This window comes from Pezoporus flaviventris, unplaced genomic scaffold, assembly GCF_033815535.1.
Source record: "Pezoporus flaviventris isolate CSIRO_AGI_PZ_B2104156 unplaced genomic scaffold, CSIRO_AGI_Pfla_v1 ptg000036l, whole genome shotgun sequence".
Classification (NCBI taxonomy): Eukaryota; Metazoa; Chordata; class Aves; order Psittaciformes; family Psittacidae; genus Pezoporus; species Pezoporus flaviventris.
The window spans coordinates 23940522-23960017 of NW_026892584.1; the positions used below are offsets into that span (position 1 = coordinate 23940522).

The 19496-nt window shown below is 39.1% G+C and overlaps 1 protein-coding gene across 2 annotated transcripts in view; it reads left to right on the forward strand.

The window, feature by feature from the left end:
- PRORP (protein only RNase P catalytic subunit) overlaps window positions 1-15781 on the forward strand; it is a 45761-nt gene extending 29980 nt beyond the window's left edge. For both annotated transcript variants that reach the window (XM_061463518.1, XM_061463519.1), the window contains 3 exons: window positions 11751-11899; window positions 13375-13570; window positions 15235-15781. In XM_061463518.1, the coding sequence (XP_061319502.1) occupies window positions 11751-11899; window positions 13375-13570; window positions 15235-15363 (474 nt within the window). In that variant the 3' untranslated portion in view covers window positions 15364-15781. The remainder of the gene's footprint in view (window positions 1-11750; window positions 11900-13374; window positions 13571-15234) is intronic.
- The last annotated feature ends 3715 nt before the right edge of the window (window positions 15782-19496 follow it).

The window sequence follows — 19496 nt, forward strand, 5'->3', positions numbered from 1 at the left end:
TGTAACCTGCAGTGAAGTTTAAAACCAAAGTTAATTTTATTTTTTGTAATCTTACACTGATAGGAGGTCAAGTACAATTATTCACAGCTTTTAATCTAAATTTCCTCATAAACTGATTGTTTTGTGTTGTCTGGAACATGGAAATAGGAACTCCTATTTGAATCTAGGAGACTGGTTTCGCCAGAATTAAAATTCCATGCTTCATCTTCTGTTTGACTGTGAGCAACTCAGTTTGAAGTATATTTGTCTTACAGGTTACCTGTATTTAATATAACAAGCTGAAGTTTCCTGTGAAGTTTTCACTTATTTGTCATAGAATGAAATTTCCTAATAAATTTACTATTTTTCCTTATTTAAGTGTCAGAGATGGAATGATAGACTTTAAATATAAAATAGATTTAAATAAAATAAAAAATCAACTACACCTCATAAAGGCTGTGTGTGCCACTGCAGTAATCCATTGCAGTCTTACATGGATGATGTGTGGTGGGCCTCTGCTGCGTTTAAATTACAGCATAGCAACAGAGAGAGCAGGATCAGGGAACAGTGTTTTGGCATCATCTATCTTAACTCCCCACCACCAGTGCAATTGAAATGTGGTCTGGCATAGTACAAGATGTGAAATGCCTAGAAGCCTTGCAAGCATGTCTGTTAATGGTTACAATCAGACCTGATCTATCCATGCAAAATGTAATTAAGCTATTATCATACATGCTGGGACTTGTAAATGATTTTGTTGCTTGTTGCCATATGAGGAACAGGAGTGACGCAGTAAGAATGTAAGTACCAAGAACATACTAAACATGCTATGGCTACTTTTGCTGCTGCTGTCCTTCCAATTTTCAGAAGAAAAAAATAAGTACAACCCATAGGCTGATTTCTGGCACAGGCAATGCTAATCTACATGGGTTCTTCCTATGTCAGATAGAATGAACTCTGGGAAATCTGGGGATCTGGGGGATGCTTCTAGGAGTAAAGTCATAGTAAGATGACCCAAGCTGAAACAAACTGCAGAGGAAGTCCTGAGTTGCAGGATTCCCTGAAAATGAGCCTTGTATCTGCTGGGTCACCTCATATGCATGTCATGCTAATGTAGCAGGTCAGTGGCTACAGAGGTTGATCTTGTGTGTAAGGTCATCCCTATCTTCATTTGTAAGGCAAGATAATTTCCTTTTTAGTTGCGGAAACTCTAAACACTTCCTTATTTGCTTTCCCACCTGATCTTCCCTGTTGCTTACATGATTTTACAGCTTTTTAGATCTCCTGGCTTGTATTTTCTAAATGATAATGAACTAAATATTTAAAACTGTATGTATTTACTTCTTAGTAGCCATGGTCCTAACTGAAATACAGTAGAAATTTCCACTCCCCATCCTCCATGAAATATGCCTACCTCAAGATCTTAAAAATTAGTCATTGAAAAAGCGTCATTTATGTTCTCCTTTTTATATGCATTTATCAAATAAACATTTATATTCTCTATAAGTATTATTTTCTAAATATGGTCCCAAAAATAGATATAAAATAAGTTTGAATGTTAATTTCTGGCATTGTGCTTACTGCCTCATTGTTAGGGAACCTTCTTCCTGAGAAATTCTCTACTTCAAATCATTTACATATTTCATACTAATCTTTACAACTATCTGCTGGTTTTTCCTTTACACACAGAGATACTAGCTTGTGGTGCTGTTTCTTACTGATTTATTATTCACCAGTCCTTTTATGATCCAAATAGTTCGTTTCATAGTTCTAGCTCGAAATGTGTTGAAGTTATAATGAGTCAGGTGAGTCAGAAGCTGAAGAGGTTGTCAAAATTATATAAACATAATATACTCTATTTTCCAACCAATTTTATGAAGTATTAACTGATACTTCTTACTAGTATTTCCAAATAATTTCTACCGTTTCCAGCTGCTGCATTGTCGCATGTTTGCACAGTGTTTCCTGTAATGACTGTTAAAACTGGACCTGTGTTTCTGTCATACTAATGATGACAACTTCTGTTTTACATAAATCAGAAAATATTAGTGATGCTTATGCCTGTCCTCATCATTATCCAGCATTAATTCATTTGCCCACTTGCTTCTGTGACTGCCAAAAAGGAAACAGTGAGTTGGCAGTAGAACTTCTTCTGCCTCTAATATTTTGAGTCTTGAGCTTTTAAGGAGTTGTGTTGACATGGCTCCATGAGCAAGCTGTGTACATGGTGTGCCATAAGCTCTCTAACAGAAGTTAAAAGCCTGTTCAGCTCCACTGGTTCTGTGTGGTTGTTCTTGACTTACGTGGTATACCAGTGTGGGAACATGAAGCTTGCTGATGCCTTCTCTCCTTGTTTATTTCCTGATTGTGTGGTGTTTAGGTAAACGAGGTAGTGCTTACACTATATGCTGAAAAAAAGAAAGTAGTAGAAATATGATGCAGGTGTTCGTTAGAGCTGTGTTTCATTGGAATCTGAGCTTCTACATTCAGTGCAAGTTTGAGGAGAGCGCAGTGAAAGATAGGTATTCCTTGAATACTACCTACACTACTACCTGGTTGATTGATTGATTGATTGATTGATTGATTGATTGATTGGAATTCCACCACAGCCTGAAGTTGCCACACATTTGAATAAACAAAATGAAGGAGTAGTAAGGGGGTTGCAAGAGGTAATTATAGAGCTGAACCAGTCTTAATGCTGTTGATTTACCATGCTCCTTATTAGGAGTAGTTATCCTGGGCTTGTCTAATGTTAATGTCACTATGTTGCTCTCAGCATCTGAGGTCATTTACCTGATATCTGTACAACATTGCACTGTAAATCCATTTACGTATGATGGCCCTAAGCCTCAATAGTTACATGAAGTGGCTTAAAAAAGAGAATTGGAGGCTTTTGGCTTTTTCAGTTCTCATTGATTTGTATGTATCTTCATACTTTCATGCCTTGCAGAGTGAAAAGCTCTGATGTTCCTTTGAACGGATGTCCCCAGACAGGCTTTCAGAAATAATAATGCTAGAGGTTAGGGATTTCTTTTTTCTCAATCACACGCACTCTCATTTCCACAAGCTCTTTCACTCTGGCAGCCTAGCTAACATAGCCAATAACACAACACAGTGTTTTAACCCTTAGCTATCTGATAAATTCATTAAACAAAATACTCCTGGAACTATAGCTCTCTCTTGCACTTAAGCACTGCTGTTTGGTCCTAGGTGCCCCAAGAGTTGTTAGGGGGGTATCTGCATCCTTTTCATGGAAATGGAAAAGGAGGGAAAGATGCAAAAGAATTCTCCAGTATGTTGGTCAGTATAGTCATACACAGATATCTGGAAACCGCAGTGCTGAGTCCACAGCCCAGAATTTGCTTTAGAAAGATAGATCATTTTATGAAATAGGGGATGGTTGGTTCTTATTTGGCTTTGGCTGTCTAAGCCATTTTGATGTTCATATTTTCATATTGTCAAGCTTATTTATCTTCACTACTGGGTCAAAAAATGACTAAGCAGACAAAGATTTTCATATACATGCTTGTTCCCAGGAGGTGGACCTTTTAACTAAATGCCAAATATCATCCATAATTAATTTGTAGGAGCTGACGATATTATCTGTTTGTCAAATTGATGTATCTTCTGAGTGAAAGAAGAGTTCTTCGAATAAAAGAGTGTTTTGCCCAGAGTCCAGCTATTGAGTATTGTGGGACATTATCAATAAACTTAAGTTAAAAGCATCAAAGTAAATTAGGTCTTGTGGATTGTAGCTATTGTGGGGGGCTTTCAGACCTTCACTGCCCAGGATCTCCAGGCTGAGATACTGCCTGCAGTGTTAGTAGTAGTAAAATGCCATGAGTCTGCAGTGATGTACAATCATGATTGTGTTAAGAAAAATAATGCTGACCCATAGTTTGCATTCACTCGTGATACAAGTACAGTCTGCATCAGATTTTTGCTGGTTTTGCAGGAACAGTATTGTTGCTTACCAGGGCGTAAAGCCTTGATCCAAATAAGACAGTTGAACCTCTGTCTCATGGGACTGGCAGGGAAGGTGTACTGCTGTATATGGAAGTCCCCTAAGTTTTCTGCAGCCTGATGAATACCAGTTATGCTCTTACCAGTATTAATCTTCCTTGGTCCCTCCTTGCTGAAGGCCTTGGTGCATGGTCTACCTGGGGTAGGTGGGCCTAACTGACCACACAGCTTCTTCTCCACTTCAGACCCTTGTGCTTTAGTTTGCTTCTGCTGACTTTTGTGCTGTTGAAGAAGAACATTTTATGTGTTCTCTTTCATATTTAGCAATTTTTTCATCTTTCTGACCTTCAAAGAGCAATCACTACTCAAGTAGTGTTTATTAATGTATTAATTTGTGTTAAGAAATGCAAAATTGTTCTTACTGGAACAATTGTTTTTGAAGGTAGCTTCTTTATCTCTGAACAGTAATCTATAGCAGGCACCTGAAAAATAGTACTAATGAGAAACAGAAGAAAAGCAGTGTGAAAACTGTTATAAATATTTGCTGCAGGTTGTAGTCTAATGTGTTTTTTTTTCAACTGCAAGCAAAAGATGTACTGATGGCTTTCCTTGGTTATCATGTCATTCTACCTGGATGATACGAGTTGACCTGTGAGCATAGAAATAGTCTTTATTTGAAAGTTTTTTGGAGCTGTCAAGTTCTTATTAAAACACACGATGTCACTGCAGAAGCATGGGTTTAATGTGCCTTGAACAGCATCATGCCTGTGCCTTCTGTAACAGTGATCTCCCCAGCTGCTGCAGCACCTTTCTCAAATAATAAAAGTACCACTTGGGGCTTTTTCAACCACAGATTGGAGAGGGGGGAAAACACTTAACATCAGACTTAGGTCAGTGATGCCGTGCAGACATCTGCATATGTCAGTGGTGAGAGCTAAAGTATTGGTATCTTTTAAACTGTCAGTTTCAGTCTTACAAAGCCAATTTCAGTCCTGCACCAAGTTATTTCCTATCTATGGAAAGGATCAGTCAAGCTTGTGCATTCATTTTCATAACATCCCATCACCATTGCTGCCATCACCACCCAACGATCCTGCTCACGTTTTCATTTTCAGTACTTAAATATAACTTCTGACCCACACAGTGAAAGTCTAAGACTGGCACTGCTGCATTTAATTCACAAATGTTCCCTTCTAATAGCTAACTTTTTACATAAGGAAGAAGTTCTTTACTGTGAGGGTGGTGAGACACTGGAACAGGTTGCCCAGAGATTTTGTGGATGCCCCATCCCTGGCAGCGTTCGAGGCCAGGTTGGAGGGGGCCTTGAGCGACCTGGTCCAGTCCTGCCCATTGCAGGCGTGTTGGAACTAGGTGATCTTAAGGTCTTTCCCAACACAAACCATTCTGTGATTCTTTCTGGAATGAGAAATGATAAAAGAAATTATCTTACGGCCTTAACTTGTTGTATGCAGCTGCTACAATAATAGTAGAAATGCAAGAAATATAATAGCACAGAGTGGTTTTACAGTGAGAGAAGGCAGATTTCTGAAGCTGTGACTTCAGCTGGGGCAGTTTTTCTATTTAGTCAATGGCTCTGATAGGTAACATTTCACTTCTGAAGCCTATACAAAAATAAGTAAAGCCTCATACCTTTTCATTTTCATGTAACTTGCTTCCTCAAGAAAATAAGATAACTTATGTAGTACTTGTTGCAATGAAGCAATGTTGGTGATCATTAAGAAAATACTGTTGAAGAAACAGCAGTGCAGGCAGAAAGAACTTGAGGATAAGAACAAAGGACAGTATTGATATGTGGAAATGCATACTTAAAACTTCAAGTCCTTTGAGCTTTTACATGTTTATTTTTCTACTCCTGTATAAACATGGCAAGAAACATTTCCCTAGCTCATCTCCTTGGGGTGGAGTGTTGATACTGGTAACTCTTTAATACTTTGCAGATCTCCAGTAAGCACTCTGGAGAGGTCTGGATAAAAAAAATAATCCATGTAAGATGCCCATATGTATTGTCAAGATCTTGGTATTTTTGTTGCAAGAAAGAAGATAAGGAAGAGGAATCTTTCCAAACCTACCTGTACTTGATCAAAATCTGTTTACAGTTACTCTGCTTTACTCTCCCCACTCTCCAGGATTCAAGAGGACTCCTTAGCTTGTCCATCAGCTCAGTCCATGGAGTATCCTCATAATCCATTTTGACCTGGAAGTAAGATGTCTACATTTACTCAGTGCTACACTTGAGCCAGGTCCTCCAGTCGTTGGGAACACTGGGCTGTGAAGAAGCACCAGGTGCCTTAGTACACAGTCAGTTTGGAGCTGGCTGCAAAAGCATCCTCAGGATGCCTCTGAATACAAGCAGCAGAGCTATATTTAGGCATCACCTCATCTGAGCAAAATGAAGCTACCATACCATCCTCAATATATATTAAATCAGCTCAGGTATCTTCACTTCTGTGGTTTAGTTTTCCTTTTTAATCAATAATCTGCCTTTGTGATAGGGAGTTAAGAAATATCTCTAGTTAATGCATCAAGAGAGAATAAGTCAATTCTAGGTGTGGGGTCAATGTCGACAGGTTAAAACATGTTAAACATTGCATGATTACTGTCATTGATGTATGAAGTTGCATGATAATGTGTGTTCATCAATCTAAATAGTTCTACAGTAACACAGGATACAAACATTCTCAAAGATGTTGTTTCTGCAGTATTGAGAGATCCCCAGTGTCGTAAGGGATAATTCCCAAGAGTTAGCTGTTGGCTGTCTCAAAAGTGTAAAGTAAACATGGTTGATTAAGCTTAGTCACTGTTACTTACTCATCCATTTCCCTTCTTTTTTTCTTTCTTTCCCTTCTAAGTAGCTGCCCCTTACTAGTCATGGGCAGATAAGCTTTAGGGAGGTAAAGAAATGTGTATGCTGTGCCTACAGTTGAGTAAAAAAGACTTTGAGACTAATTTACAATGTGTTATCAGTAATAATGTAGAGAATGTAAGAAGCAGTTTCTATTGTGTTTGGTGCTGTGATGATGGTGTTGAATCTGCTTTGGTGAAATCACCAGGCTCAGTGAGAAGGGCCAGCCTTCTTGCAAGCAGCACCCTTGGGTTTTTTGAGCTTCTTTGGCTACAACATGTAACATGGGAACTAAAAATGATGACACTGTAAGTCAAATTAATGTGGTGATGATGGGAATTGACTCCTGGCTAACCTTTGGAGCTCATGCTCAGCCCCACCTGACAGTGTAATTCTGGCAGCTCTGTACCTGTGGTCAGCATTGGGGTTTCCTCTACAATTTCACAGCTACATTGTTGGGCGGGATGAAAATAACAATGATAGAGGAGTTTGTTGCTGTTATTAGCAGATAATCTGATTGTAGGCATGTTTTGCTTTTAAATGGCAGTTAGTGAAACCAGATGTTTAGAGGATGGCAAACATGATTTGTTAATAACAAATCTGATTTAAACTCTGGGGTGATTACTTCATCATGCTATACCTGTATACAGGTGAGCCACTTTTTGCTGAATCACTGAATGGTGTGTCTCCCAGCAGCAGTGTTTAGGGGTTTCCCATCTGACAAGTGGGAAGCCGCTAGAAGTGTTCAAGAAAGCTGTCCTATAACATACTAACTAACCTTTGAAACTGAGACACATTGGCACAGCATGATCTAGTGATCCAAACAGGTGATGGGCAGTGAAGCCCTAGGAAGTTTGTACTGTGCTCTGCTCATAGTTCCTTGTATGAGGTAGATTAATCTGTTTTCCTTGTGCTCCATTATGTACTTGTGTAAAACGGAGATGTAATGACGCATTTACTTCATAAGGCTATTGTGAAATTTAAAGAATGAGGATTAATCTTGCAGTGTGAATAAGATTCCCTGCTCTCCCAGTGTTTGATCTCCATTAAATTCTGCAGAATTATGAATCTGGGGGTCACTGCAAAACAATTTCCAGGAAATTGTATAGAAAAGTTCCCTTCTGATGGAAAACTGTTAATATTATTCTCACCTGAAGACTGGTTCTTTAAGGTATAACTTAATGATTTTTAAAATGCGCCCAGTTACAGCATTTTCAGTTGCTTTATTTCATATTTGCAAAGCTTGGGCTTTTTGCATTATATGAGGAGTTCAACATCAGCATGATCCTGTGGAGTAAGCATTCTCTGGCCTACAGCTCTGCCTCTCCACCTCTTTTCGATTCCAGCTCCTCTGATCCAGAGGCTCCTGCCCTGGTGTGTGATTGTGCCATGATCTAGTTGACAACACGGCCCAATAAATGGATTGTATTTGCAGAACGGGGGGAGAGGGGGAAAATTTGCACTGATTTTGTAATCCTCTTTCACAGGAACATGAATAGCATAGGGAATGTGTGTATATTGTATATGTTGTGTATTTTTTAATGTTTTATACAGATTGTGTTTTGAACAGATTATCCAACTCAGCATCTGATGATGTTTGCTGCCTAAATAATGTGGAGCATTTAAAGGGTGCATCTACATAGAGCTTACGGCATATAGCATGTTTGCATTGCGTAGTGGCAGACAATTTTTAGGAAACCTTTGGAAATACCAGATTAATAAAATACTTGTGCTTTTTAAGCGAGAGATCACGACTGCTGGGTTTTTGTTAGCAGTATTATGTTCAGTTTCCTCTATGACTAAAACAAGTGTTACTGTGTGTCTCATGTCTTCCTTTCTTTAGAACCAGAAGGTGTGGGAGTAGACACACTTAGGAAACTCCCCATGTAACTTCTGTGACTCCCTTAGACCACCCCTGTTAAGCCTAAAATGAGGTTAAATGCTCTTTAGTAAAGTTGCATTAGACCAGGGAGTGTGCAGAACAAAATTGTGTTTATCTTGTGAAAGCAAAAATAATTTCTGTCTTCTGTGTTTTAGTTGTGTAAGTAAAGGTTCATCTCTGTGGTAAGCAGAGGAGGGACAGTGTGCTGGTATGCTAGCAGGAGTTTCTGATTTTTTTAATGTGATTCCCATTAATTTTACTATGATTTAAGCTTATTTTGAGTTTTTCCATTGCAAAACTGTAGCTAATTTCTGCCAACCTCCCAGAAGCACTTCATACTAGAGGTCTTCATACGCTGATGATACATAGGAGAAGAAAGTCCATATGAGTAACAGGGACGAAGTACCACTGGTTACACCCTTCAGAATGAAAGACTTAAGGGATCTGGATGCAAGCCAGTCAGGTTTTTTTATAAACTTGGGAATAGCCCCAGCTGACCAATCTGTATCTGGAAATCCAGCTGCCTTTATGTTGAACCATAAGTGTCATTAAAAGGTGTTTCCATGGGTTTTATTGGGGGTAAACTCCAGGAGTTCAAATCCCGGTAATTCATTGTTGACATTGCAATACCACTAGTGCAGCTACATTCCTGAAACTCTAATTGAATCATAGTGTGCTTTTAGGACTTGTTTCTTCTGTTGTACCATTAGGATGCTCTTGCTGTCAAGCTTGTGTTTTGTTTTTTTTTTCACATGCTAACCTTCCCTTAATGTAGCAAAACACTAGGCAAAAAGAGAAAGTATTTTCATATGGAATTTGTAAGGGGTTGAGTTATTCATGGTTGACTTCTCTACATGAAAATGTGTGTGGATGCAGTAGGTACATTCCTAGCTTTTATTAAATTTAATGAATTCGTCTTAACAAACTTAATTCTCCTTTGATATCCCAACTATTTGCAGGACTGGGCCAGTGCATGAGAACTGGAAAATAAAATTGACTGTAAACAAGTAAAATTGATGATCCCCTGCCCAGAGAAGACATTACAAAAAGATATGTCAATATTGAAAAACTGAAGTTGTTTTTCAATTTTTAATAACCACCTCTTTTAATAATCAAATAAATTATGTGACATAGATGAGGAGATATGTTATTACATAATATAGTTACCTTGAAAGCTTTCCAGTAACATAAAAATGGTGGCTTTTGCTTGTATCTTTCAATTCTGTATTCCAGTAAGAATTCTGAAACGTATCTCCAAAGATTCAGGTCATGCACTGGAGACAATGGAGTTATTATTTTTACATGATGTTTTATAGGCAGAAATTAGCGCATTTGACCTTTTCCTGCTCACATTATGTCCTGTTTGTTTTAACCAGGAAAAAGTAGAGTGTATGCATGCATAGCTGATGTCCAGTGCGATCTCCCAGAATCAGGAAGTCGATTCTGATAGGTACTGTTAGGCTCTTGCACTTTGCATTAGCACTGAGACCCTGTGTTTCCATGAAAACAGAGCCTTCAGTCCATCAGAGTCAATGCTGGCAACAGCAGCGTATAGGTCAACAGTTAAAAGTAATGTAGAAAATCTGTCCTGTTCTCAAATCCTCAGATCCAGATTCACAGTTAATTTGATCCATCTCCAGGTCCTTTGGAGAGAGGGGTAGTCCCAAGTTTCCTCTCCTCACCGCCTCCAGCAACATGTTAACATCAGTCATCGCCTTTGACTCAGGTCTATCAGTTGTATGGCTGCAGGCTCAACCCTGCAAAAATATTTCTTTTGTTGGATCAATGAGCTCATGGGTAGTTGTGACACAACATGGGTAGATTGACACAACAGAAGTAGTGGGAATGTGCAACTGGAGAGAGGATTGAGTGGGACCATCCCTCTCCAGTGATACTCGCAGGTACATCAAACTAAATGTATTGTAAATTAGACCGAAGAGCTAGAAGAACAATTCTTTGTAGTCCCTGAGACAAAAGATAATGATATCAAATAATGATCAAAATCACAAATAGGAGGGAAGGAGAGAAAAGAGCAAGAGAAGGAGAAAGACAATTGGAGTTATTATAAGGAAAGGAAATAGGGGAGAGGGAAGTAGCTAGAAAAAGTAGGAAGAGGGATTAGAGAAAAATCAGGAGGCTGTGTATTGACAAATAATAGCAGCAAATGCAGGTAAAAATTAGGAAATGCCTTTCCCTGGTGGTTGAGCACTGTCCTTGGCCTTCAAACATGATGCTTCAGTCTCAACAGTTCTCTCTTTCTGGGCAGAATTGAAATGTCATTGCTTTGTAAACAGTCCACAGGAATAACCTGGAAGCTGAATACCAGCCAAACTGGGTGAAGCAGAGAGGGAATGCTGCAGGCACAAGTTCCGGTCCTGAGAAGCATTTATTGCCAAACAGGCATATCCCTGAGCCTGGTGAGAAGTCCCTCTGAAGAGAAGCTGGCGCAGCAGCGAATTTGCTACCTCAGGATGTTGGTTCATAAGTGGGAGGCTGGTGTGGATGTGGCTTTCATAAACCCTTAATCCTGAGGCCGCAGATTTCCCCTTTCACTACTGCTTGCTTCTTCCCCACAGGGCAGCCCAGATCACGTGTAGTTCTCCAATTTCGACAACAGGTGGGGCTGGAAAAGCAGGATGATTTAGAGCTTGGTCCTCCTCTCATACCAACAAAGGTTTCAGTGCTGAATCATTTCCAGAAGTAGATATTACCTAAATCCCAATGTGATTCAGTTCCCTTGGCTGACTGTGAATTTCTGAAATCTCCATACAACTCTTCCTGAGTTCATTCATGTCATTTAAGCTGTAAGAGCTGGGAAAAGTTTATAATAGCAATGCATTTTCTGTGTGGTTGAGAGCAGCTTCCTACAATGGTTTGTTGGGTTTTTTTCTTTGTCATTAGGGATTTAAATTAGTTATCTACTCCATTCGTATTGCAGTTAAGAATTGTGGGAAATGAGGGTATGGTAGAAGTCCCACTAACTGAGACACAGATGTGAAATTGTTTCCTGTCACTCTGTTTTTACGGCTAATAGAATCTGTGGTTTTGCTTTGTTTTCTGCAGCTCTTTAATGCTGTCAACTACCTGGCAAAAAAGAATACGCGGTTGCTTGTGCTGGGCCGCAAACACATGCTGATTAACTCTTCAAATTGGAAAAGAGAGATTATGGAAGAGATGCAGCATAAGGCACACTTCTTCTTTGCTGAAAATATGTAAGTTGAAGAAAATGACATAATGGAGATCAACACCTGATTTATGTGGATTTTCCTGTAGTTTTTAGTACCATTTCCAGTATCTCCAGCTCTCTGTGTGTGAAAGAGAAACATCATATCCCTTACTATACTTTCTTCAAAAACCAATACCGATTAAAAGTTGCATTATGAAGAATGTCATCACTTGGAATCGTGTAAACTGTATGGTTTATTAGGATTTGTAACCATTACAACCACTGCCAAAAAACAGTAGCCTGAACTTACAGAATACCTGATAGCATCAGTGTACAGTTGTGGTTAGCTGTGTAAGCCCTGCAAGAACAGATGAAGTTCGTGCTTGGCTACTATTGCTTGGTAGTCCAGTAGCATGGAGAATCTGGAGCACTGACGTCCTTGCTTCTCCCAGAGGAGGCTATTTCTGTGGATGGAAATAGACCTTCTGCCTCACTAATTTAGGAAGCGTGACCCCTTGCTCTTGTCCAGTCAAGCTGTCCTTGTCTCTAAACTAGGTGACTGAATCTAGCCCAGTGTTCCCTCTCCATGCCCTGCTTTCCTCCTATGAGTCTCAGTTTTTCTTCAGTTTCAGCTTCATCTAAGTTTCTGAGTTGGGCCCTGTTAATCCTTAACCTGTCTTTGCCATTTCTTTTGTCATCCTAGTTTCCAGTACTTCTAACCAAATTTCTTATCCCAACAGCCAGACCAAGTCTTTTGTGTCTGCCTCCTTGTTCCAGATCTGTTCTCCTTCACACCCCCCGACTCCAGTTCTAGCTCTTGTTCTCTTTGCTGTTGAATTACATTGCTTTCTTTTCCTGCTGTGTGTGCACCAGCAAAGGGGACACTGTTACCCCACGATGGAGACCCTCACTAATCTCATCTATTACAGTAATCCACAGCAATCAAAAATGGTTTCAAGCAAAGTTCTGCTCAGCTTCTCCAGGTATAGGGCAACTCATGCCCACTCTCAATGTATTTTTAGAAATTTTTCCCTAAAACTGTTTCAGTTCAATAGCAGCCAGTGTTGAATATATTTTTCAAATAACCTTAGTACTTTTTGGAAGTATATTTACCCATGTAAAGACAAAGACTCACAGATCTGTGATGTTGCCTACGTAACACTTTATTATCAGTTGTGGTGATTGTCTTCCAGCAACACTTTGGGGATATGCTTATGAGTTTTAGCAGTTCTGTTCCACATAGCACTGCATTAAGTTTTGGGGCAAAAGATTATACCGTTGTATTATCAAATTGTGTTAAGAGGGAAGAATGCTCTGTGTAGCACGTAGTCAGTATTTATTGCACTCTAACTTCTGGTGCCCTTTGGTAAGCAGTTCTTTATTTTACCAGGGAACTGGAATGGTGCTGGGATATTCATCAGTGTTGCTGATGAATAAATATCAGATTAGCATTTGATTCATTTCCTGCAACCACTCACTGCCTTGTGAATGACGTCTGTCTTTTCCATTCGTTTTGTTAAGCTCTGAAGATGATGCCTTCTTGTTATATGCCACTCTTCGATCAGGCAAGCATTGCAAGTTTGTTACTAGAGACTTCCTCCGGGATCACAAGGCCTGCCTTTCCGACAGCCTGACACGTCATCTGTTCCGTAAGTGGCAGCGTGGATGCCAAATAGCGTTTTCCCCTTCTGCAGAAGGAAAGCATATACATTTTTCGGTAAGTTTTCTGCTGCAGTCAGAAAGCACACTGAGCACATTCATTAAAGCTACACAATTGCAAACTCTGGAAGCAAAAAGCTGCTTGAAATTATCTAAGAAATGGTTTTGTACCAATGGGCTCAAAAATTCACTGTGTTCACAAAGCATGCCACAAGCATGAAAACTCTCAAAAAGACAGGAAATGCTGCTGTAATGTTTACAATGTAAATACAAGTTTGTGTATTTCTATTTCTGTAAAACCTAAGTGCCAGTATGTTTTCATTTATTTTAAACTTTGAAATATCTCCTTTGTAGTACTATTATAAAATATTGTGCTTCTAATGCTAAAGAAATTCTAATAGAACTCTAATTGAATTTCTTTCACTTTTATTTTAAAGAAGCAGGAAAATACAGTTATTTCAGTATCCACTGTAATGTCAGCCTAACATACATAGGAAGTTTCATGAAGGAAAGCCCAGAACAGTCAGGTTTACAGTCAGTATTCAGTGTCAGAAATTACAGTCTTCCAAGCATAGTATCATCTTATAGCAGAATACTTCTGGTATTGTCTAGGAGACATGTATCCTTGTGAGCCATGAGCAGTATGTTAACAGGAGTGAGGCTGCTGTAAGATTTTTTTAGGGAAAAATTCATCATGTGCTACTTCATATCATGCAGGTTTTTTGTTATCTGGTCTGTCTGTATTGTTATTGCCTGCTTAAAGGAATATTGCATCTATGCAGATTACTTTTTCTTGCTGCTCTGGTTAAAACTGTAAAATAATATTCATCATTACAAATAGACCATAGAGATACAATCTTAAAAGAATGAGAGTCTTTCGTTCCGTGTTGCCATACATACCTTTCCTTTTATGGAACCAAATACTGAATGTAGGGTTACCTGAGTTAACATGGCTTTAGCTGCACCTCATTCCTTTCTTTTGTACAAAAGGGCTGGTAATTTTCTATCTTAATTCCCATAGAAATGACTTAGATGATTGACATTCCCAGTCACAGCTGTCTGATACGTTATTCTGGACTTTGTCATGGGAAAGTAGACTTCCAAAACTGTACATATAGAGTATAGTATGTTCTGAGAACCAAAGCTGACAACCGGTAATGTTTCTTTTATTTGTGTCATATAAGTTGAGTCAGTACACCTGTAACATAATAGACTAGAAAAATAGGTTATTAAATTTGTTCAGCTAGACTCTCTTGAAAGTGTTACATCCTCCTCACCACAGAGCAAGACAGTCTCTAAAGAGGTATACTGGAAGAACAAACACAAGATGTCATTAAATCCTATCAGTTCAAGCCTATAAACGCCACATCCTGAATTAGTTCCCAGATGATTTCATTTAACTGCACAGGAAAACAATTTTGCCATTTCTAGAAATTAAATGCATTATGTTGAAATTATTATTATCTGGTGGAGATTGAAGACAGAATTTTAACCATTTATAATGACTCCTAGACCACAGAATACTAAAAGATATTTTAGTTTTTCCTCCAGTACTAAAATTTAGAATTTGTTTGTTCTAAGGAAATAAATGAGAGTTATTAAGGAGATGAATCTATGGAGATTTATACAATAAATGCTGGATAACTACCTGTAACTGGTATTTTAGTCATATATTGGGTAATCTCTAAAAAAATGCTGCTTTTCTCTGTCTTTATTCAACAGCCTGCTTTACGTTACGACTGTGTGGTACAGACTACAGGTGATACATGGCATATCCCCTATAAAGACTTTTTTGAGGAAAAATATTCCTATCAAGTACCAAGAAAATGGCTCTGCATCCAACAGAAATGATGAATAATGTAACTGCACATGCTGAAGCTGCCTCTTTTTTTTTCTTTTTTTTTTGATCACTGTTGCTGACCAGGAGGGCTCAGCAGTACAATTATGGGATTAATGTGTGAGGCCTAGAACTGAAGAAAAAATTCAGTAACTGCATTTTGTCAAAATCATGCCTGCAGTAAATCTGTTAACATCAGTGGCGGTCCAGCAGGGATGAATTACGTCCATTATTTCCATCTTTATGGGTGATTTCTGTGGCTTCTCAAAGTGATCTGAATTAAAACTTGATTTTTCCTCTTGCAATGTAACTTTTTTGTTTTGTTTTGGGTTTTGTTGTTGGGTTTGGTTTTTTTTTCCCCTCAAGATTTCCACCTACACTGAAATGCATAAACTCTGTACTTCAAATAAATTAAGCAGGACTTGCAAGATACCTCAAAGTCTGTGGGGCTGACCTAGCACGAGTGTTACACAGTGTCTGCCACCAGTAAAGAAAACTAATGGGACCAGATGATATGTATACTGTTTGCCAGACACATATAGCCTTAATAGGGCTAATGCTAATTACAATTCATTTGATCATATAGAATGCAAGAGATTTGTTATAGCAACATACATTAAGATTTTGATTGGAAGAACAAGAAAATGACCAGTGGGATATTGTGTGGCTCTTTCACACTCTTAAATTTGCTGCTTCTGATAGATTTCATGTCACTGGAATAGTTTGCTTACGGAAATGCATGAATTTTTGGAACACAAATTGATGATAACTAGAAATTTTTACAGGCAACAATAGGATAAAACTGAACTTTGAACACAGATTTCTGTAAAACCTATCCCAAGTTATAAAGCAAGAAAAAAAGTATATATTACAGGAAAAGTGTTCCAAGTCATTATTTCTAAGTGAGTATATAGTAAATGTGTTCATTTCTTGCGCTTACCATTTTAATGCAAGCCTTTCTTCCCCAACAACACAGATTACACATTAATCTCAGATAAAATACCATGGGTTTGTTGCATTTATCTTGTACACTGAAAAATCCTCTATTTGAAACTAAGCTGAACCACGCAGATCTTTTTGTATAGTACTTGCAGTTCTGAGCTTTTGTAGTATCCCATGACAAGCTTCCTCAGGACTCTTAGCATTCAAACACATTCCCTGCTATTTTTTTCATGTCACTTGTTCTACTCCAGGTATCAGTCTGTAAACCAGCGGATGTGATTTGCATACTTTCACATCCTTCAGGTACTGTGCAGAAAGTGTAGAGGAGCTGATTAACTCTTCAGGTAATCTGGAACCTTGCTTTTAAATTCATCATCTTGGCAGCATTCATCATAGACCCCTTTTCTGACAGAACATGCCAGCTCCTATGAGTCATCTGCTTTCTGGAGTCCACCAGGGAAAGCGGAGAGATTGGATCTACTTCTCTCACTCATCAAACTGATTTAATTCTAATTTGTCAGAAGATGGGTTTTGCAATTCTGTAAGTTGGAGAACTGCCACATCTCCTTGAAAGTGCAAATTCTGCTTTGTTAAAGTAAGCATCTGCTCCTCTACAGAACTGCTTAATTAGCAACTGTTGCTCTGTAAGAGGGTTACTTACCCTGTATATGAAGCCCCATAACAGCATAAGCTGATGTGAATCAGTGATGTTACAGTCACAGTTTGGTACTAGCTCTGGTGCTTGTGCAGTCCTAAGCAGTTCAGAGCTGGGTCTGCTGAATGCAAACTCCTTGAAAAATTGGGTTTGGCTAGGTCAAGACTAGTGTTGTTTCATTGAACTAGCACCATTGCACAAGTACCTGTGTAGGAGGGGGGCTGAAATGTCAGGCTGCAGAACATGGGTCCCTGCAACTCTGCCGTAGGTCAACTTTAGCTGACCAGAAATTGACATTTTATCTACTTCATTGCCAGACATGTTCATCCACTGAAGTTTGGTTTTTACCTCACGCTGGTCACTAACAGACATGCATAGTATCAACATCTAATTGGAATAAATGCATCCTCTACTTCCTTTTGACCGAGAACAACTTGCCTCATACTGATGATTTGGGCTTCATCTCAAAAACTATTCTTAGAATTACCATAGTACCTTCTACATAGTAATACTTCCTCAATACACATTCTTAGTGTATTTAGAAGATAGAACAGAATCTGCTTGGTATCTATTACTTTGTAATTACCATAATACCTTCTACATAGTAATACTTCCTCAATACACATTCTTAAGTGTATTTAGAAGATAGAACAGAATCTACTTGGTATCTATTACTTTGTATGCAGTAGCACAGTAAAAATCTAAGGATTTTTAATATCTGTCTAGTAGTTTATTAGATTGATGGTCCATGCTGAATGCTGGAAAGGCAAGTCCTCCAATGTTGCAGCAACTGGTACCCCCAAAACTATGGCAAATGACACTGATAACAGAAATCAGAAGGACAAATGCTCAGCTTAGCCTGCCATGTGCTATCAAGATGGAGACTCACTGGCAAGATAGCCTTGAGGCAGACTGAACTGATTCAGGCTGCACTGTAGCTGTTCTGTGAACAGCTTCCTCTCCAAGCTCACAGACTTGTTTACTGTTAAAAAACGTCAGTGAGAGCAGTCTGCCTCAGGATCCTGCAACACCGACTTGTGGTGGATCAGAGGTGATCAACACTAAACCAAATATAAATGATTGCTGTGCTGAAACAAACCCATACTTTGCAAGTTGAGGGAATTGCTATGTAGATGGAGAAGACTTCTGGAAGCTATATTCTGAGAGTATCATGATTTCCACTCCATCGTGTCCACGGTACTGAGCAACTATTAAGTCTTTCCTTGGTACAAGTCAAATATGGAATCTCTGGATGTAAACACAGATTTTCTCACTTGGCTACTTTATGGCAATCAGGCTGAATGTTAGATAATTACTTCCATTTTCCTATCCCTTTTTTTTTCAAGTGGAAAAAAAAAATCTGACATTAAACTCCAGTGTTATAGAATGGGAGAGCTTTGTACATGTAAGGGTAGAAATCTTCACCCTGGAGAAACAGGTCTTTGAGAGATGTAGAGGCCATAAGACGCATGAGTATTGTGGAAGGGATGCATGGGGATTGTTTAATTATTGTGTCTTACAAAAGTGGCGCCACATGGTCCTGGTAGATAGAAGTTTCAGATAAAAGGTGAGGCTTCAGATGAAACCAGACAACACAGAACGTTATGCTGAGCAACTCTTTGCCATGGCACATTATGGATACAAGAAGTTCATCTGAGTTCAGGGAGAGACCAGCAAGTTCATGAAAGACAAATCCAGCATAGTTTATTAAATAACCAGACACAATCTCTGCCTTGGGAAGTCCCTCCAGACAGCTGGAGACACAGGGAGTGCCTCATTAGCCTTAACACTTCTTGGGCATTCACATCTGGACATGGAGCATAGGGCTGTGGAGACTTTGCCTCTGACCCAGCAGAGACCATCTTGCATTTTCATGTTCTCCATGTTCCAGTGAGAAGCGTCACAGTTTTAAACACTTCATGCCTGCCCACAAAGTGCTTCCCTAACACAGGAGACAAACTCTGTGTCCTGTAATAAATAAGGAGATTAGAAAGCAAGGTAAAATATACTGAAATATTCAAGCAGACTCTTGACGTAGGGCACACACAAAATGCACCTGTGATCTGCTGTTCCAACAGAAAGTAAGCTCATCTAACATCTTTTAAAACAGAGGTGTGGCTATCAAAACACAGAGTTTTGAACTCTTTTGATAACCGACTCTAACAGCCTTCCCACAGGGAGCAGGGGAAATCCAAGAAGCTGAAAGGCAAAAGGAGCGTATATTCTCGAGTTTAAACTTGGGGAATTTCCCTTTGTTCTGGACACCGATTAAAAAGAATCTTTTAACCACCACATTATAATGCAGCTGCGGCAACGATTCCTCATTACGAGTATCTTAAACGCGGGTTTTGAGGTCAGTGTATCCCTGTGCTTTAAACCTACACTCATTGAGGAGGAGACGTGGAAATACTGTGCTTAGAAAACGAAGCGCGGTTGTGCTTCCCTGGCTGGCTCCTGAAGGTTCTTTTCTCCGTCTTCTGCCGTTCCCGTGCGTGTTCTCTAGCGCAAGTAGGGCGCGTTTCGCTTTTTCGATGAATCAGAAACAGTTCA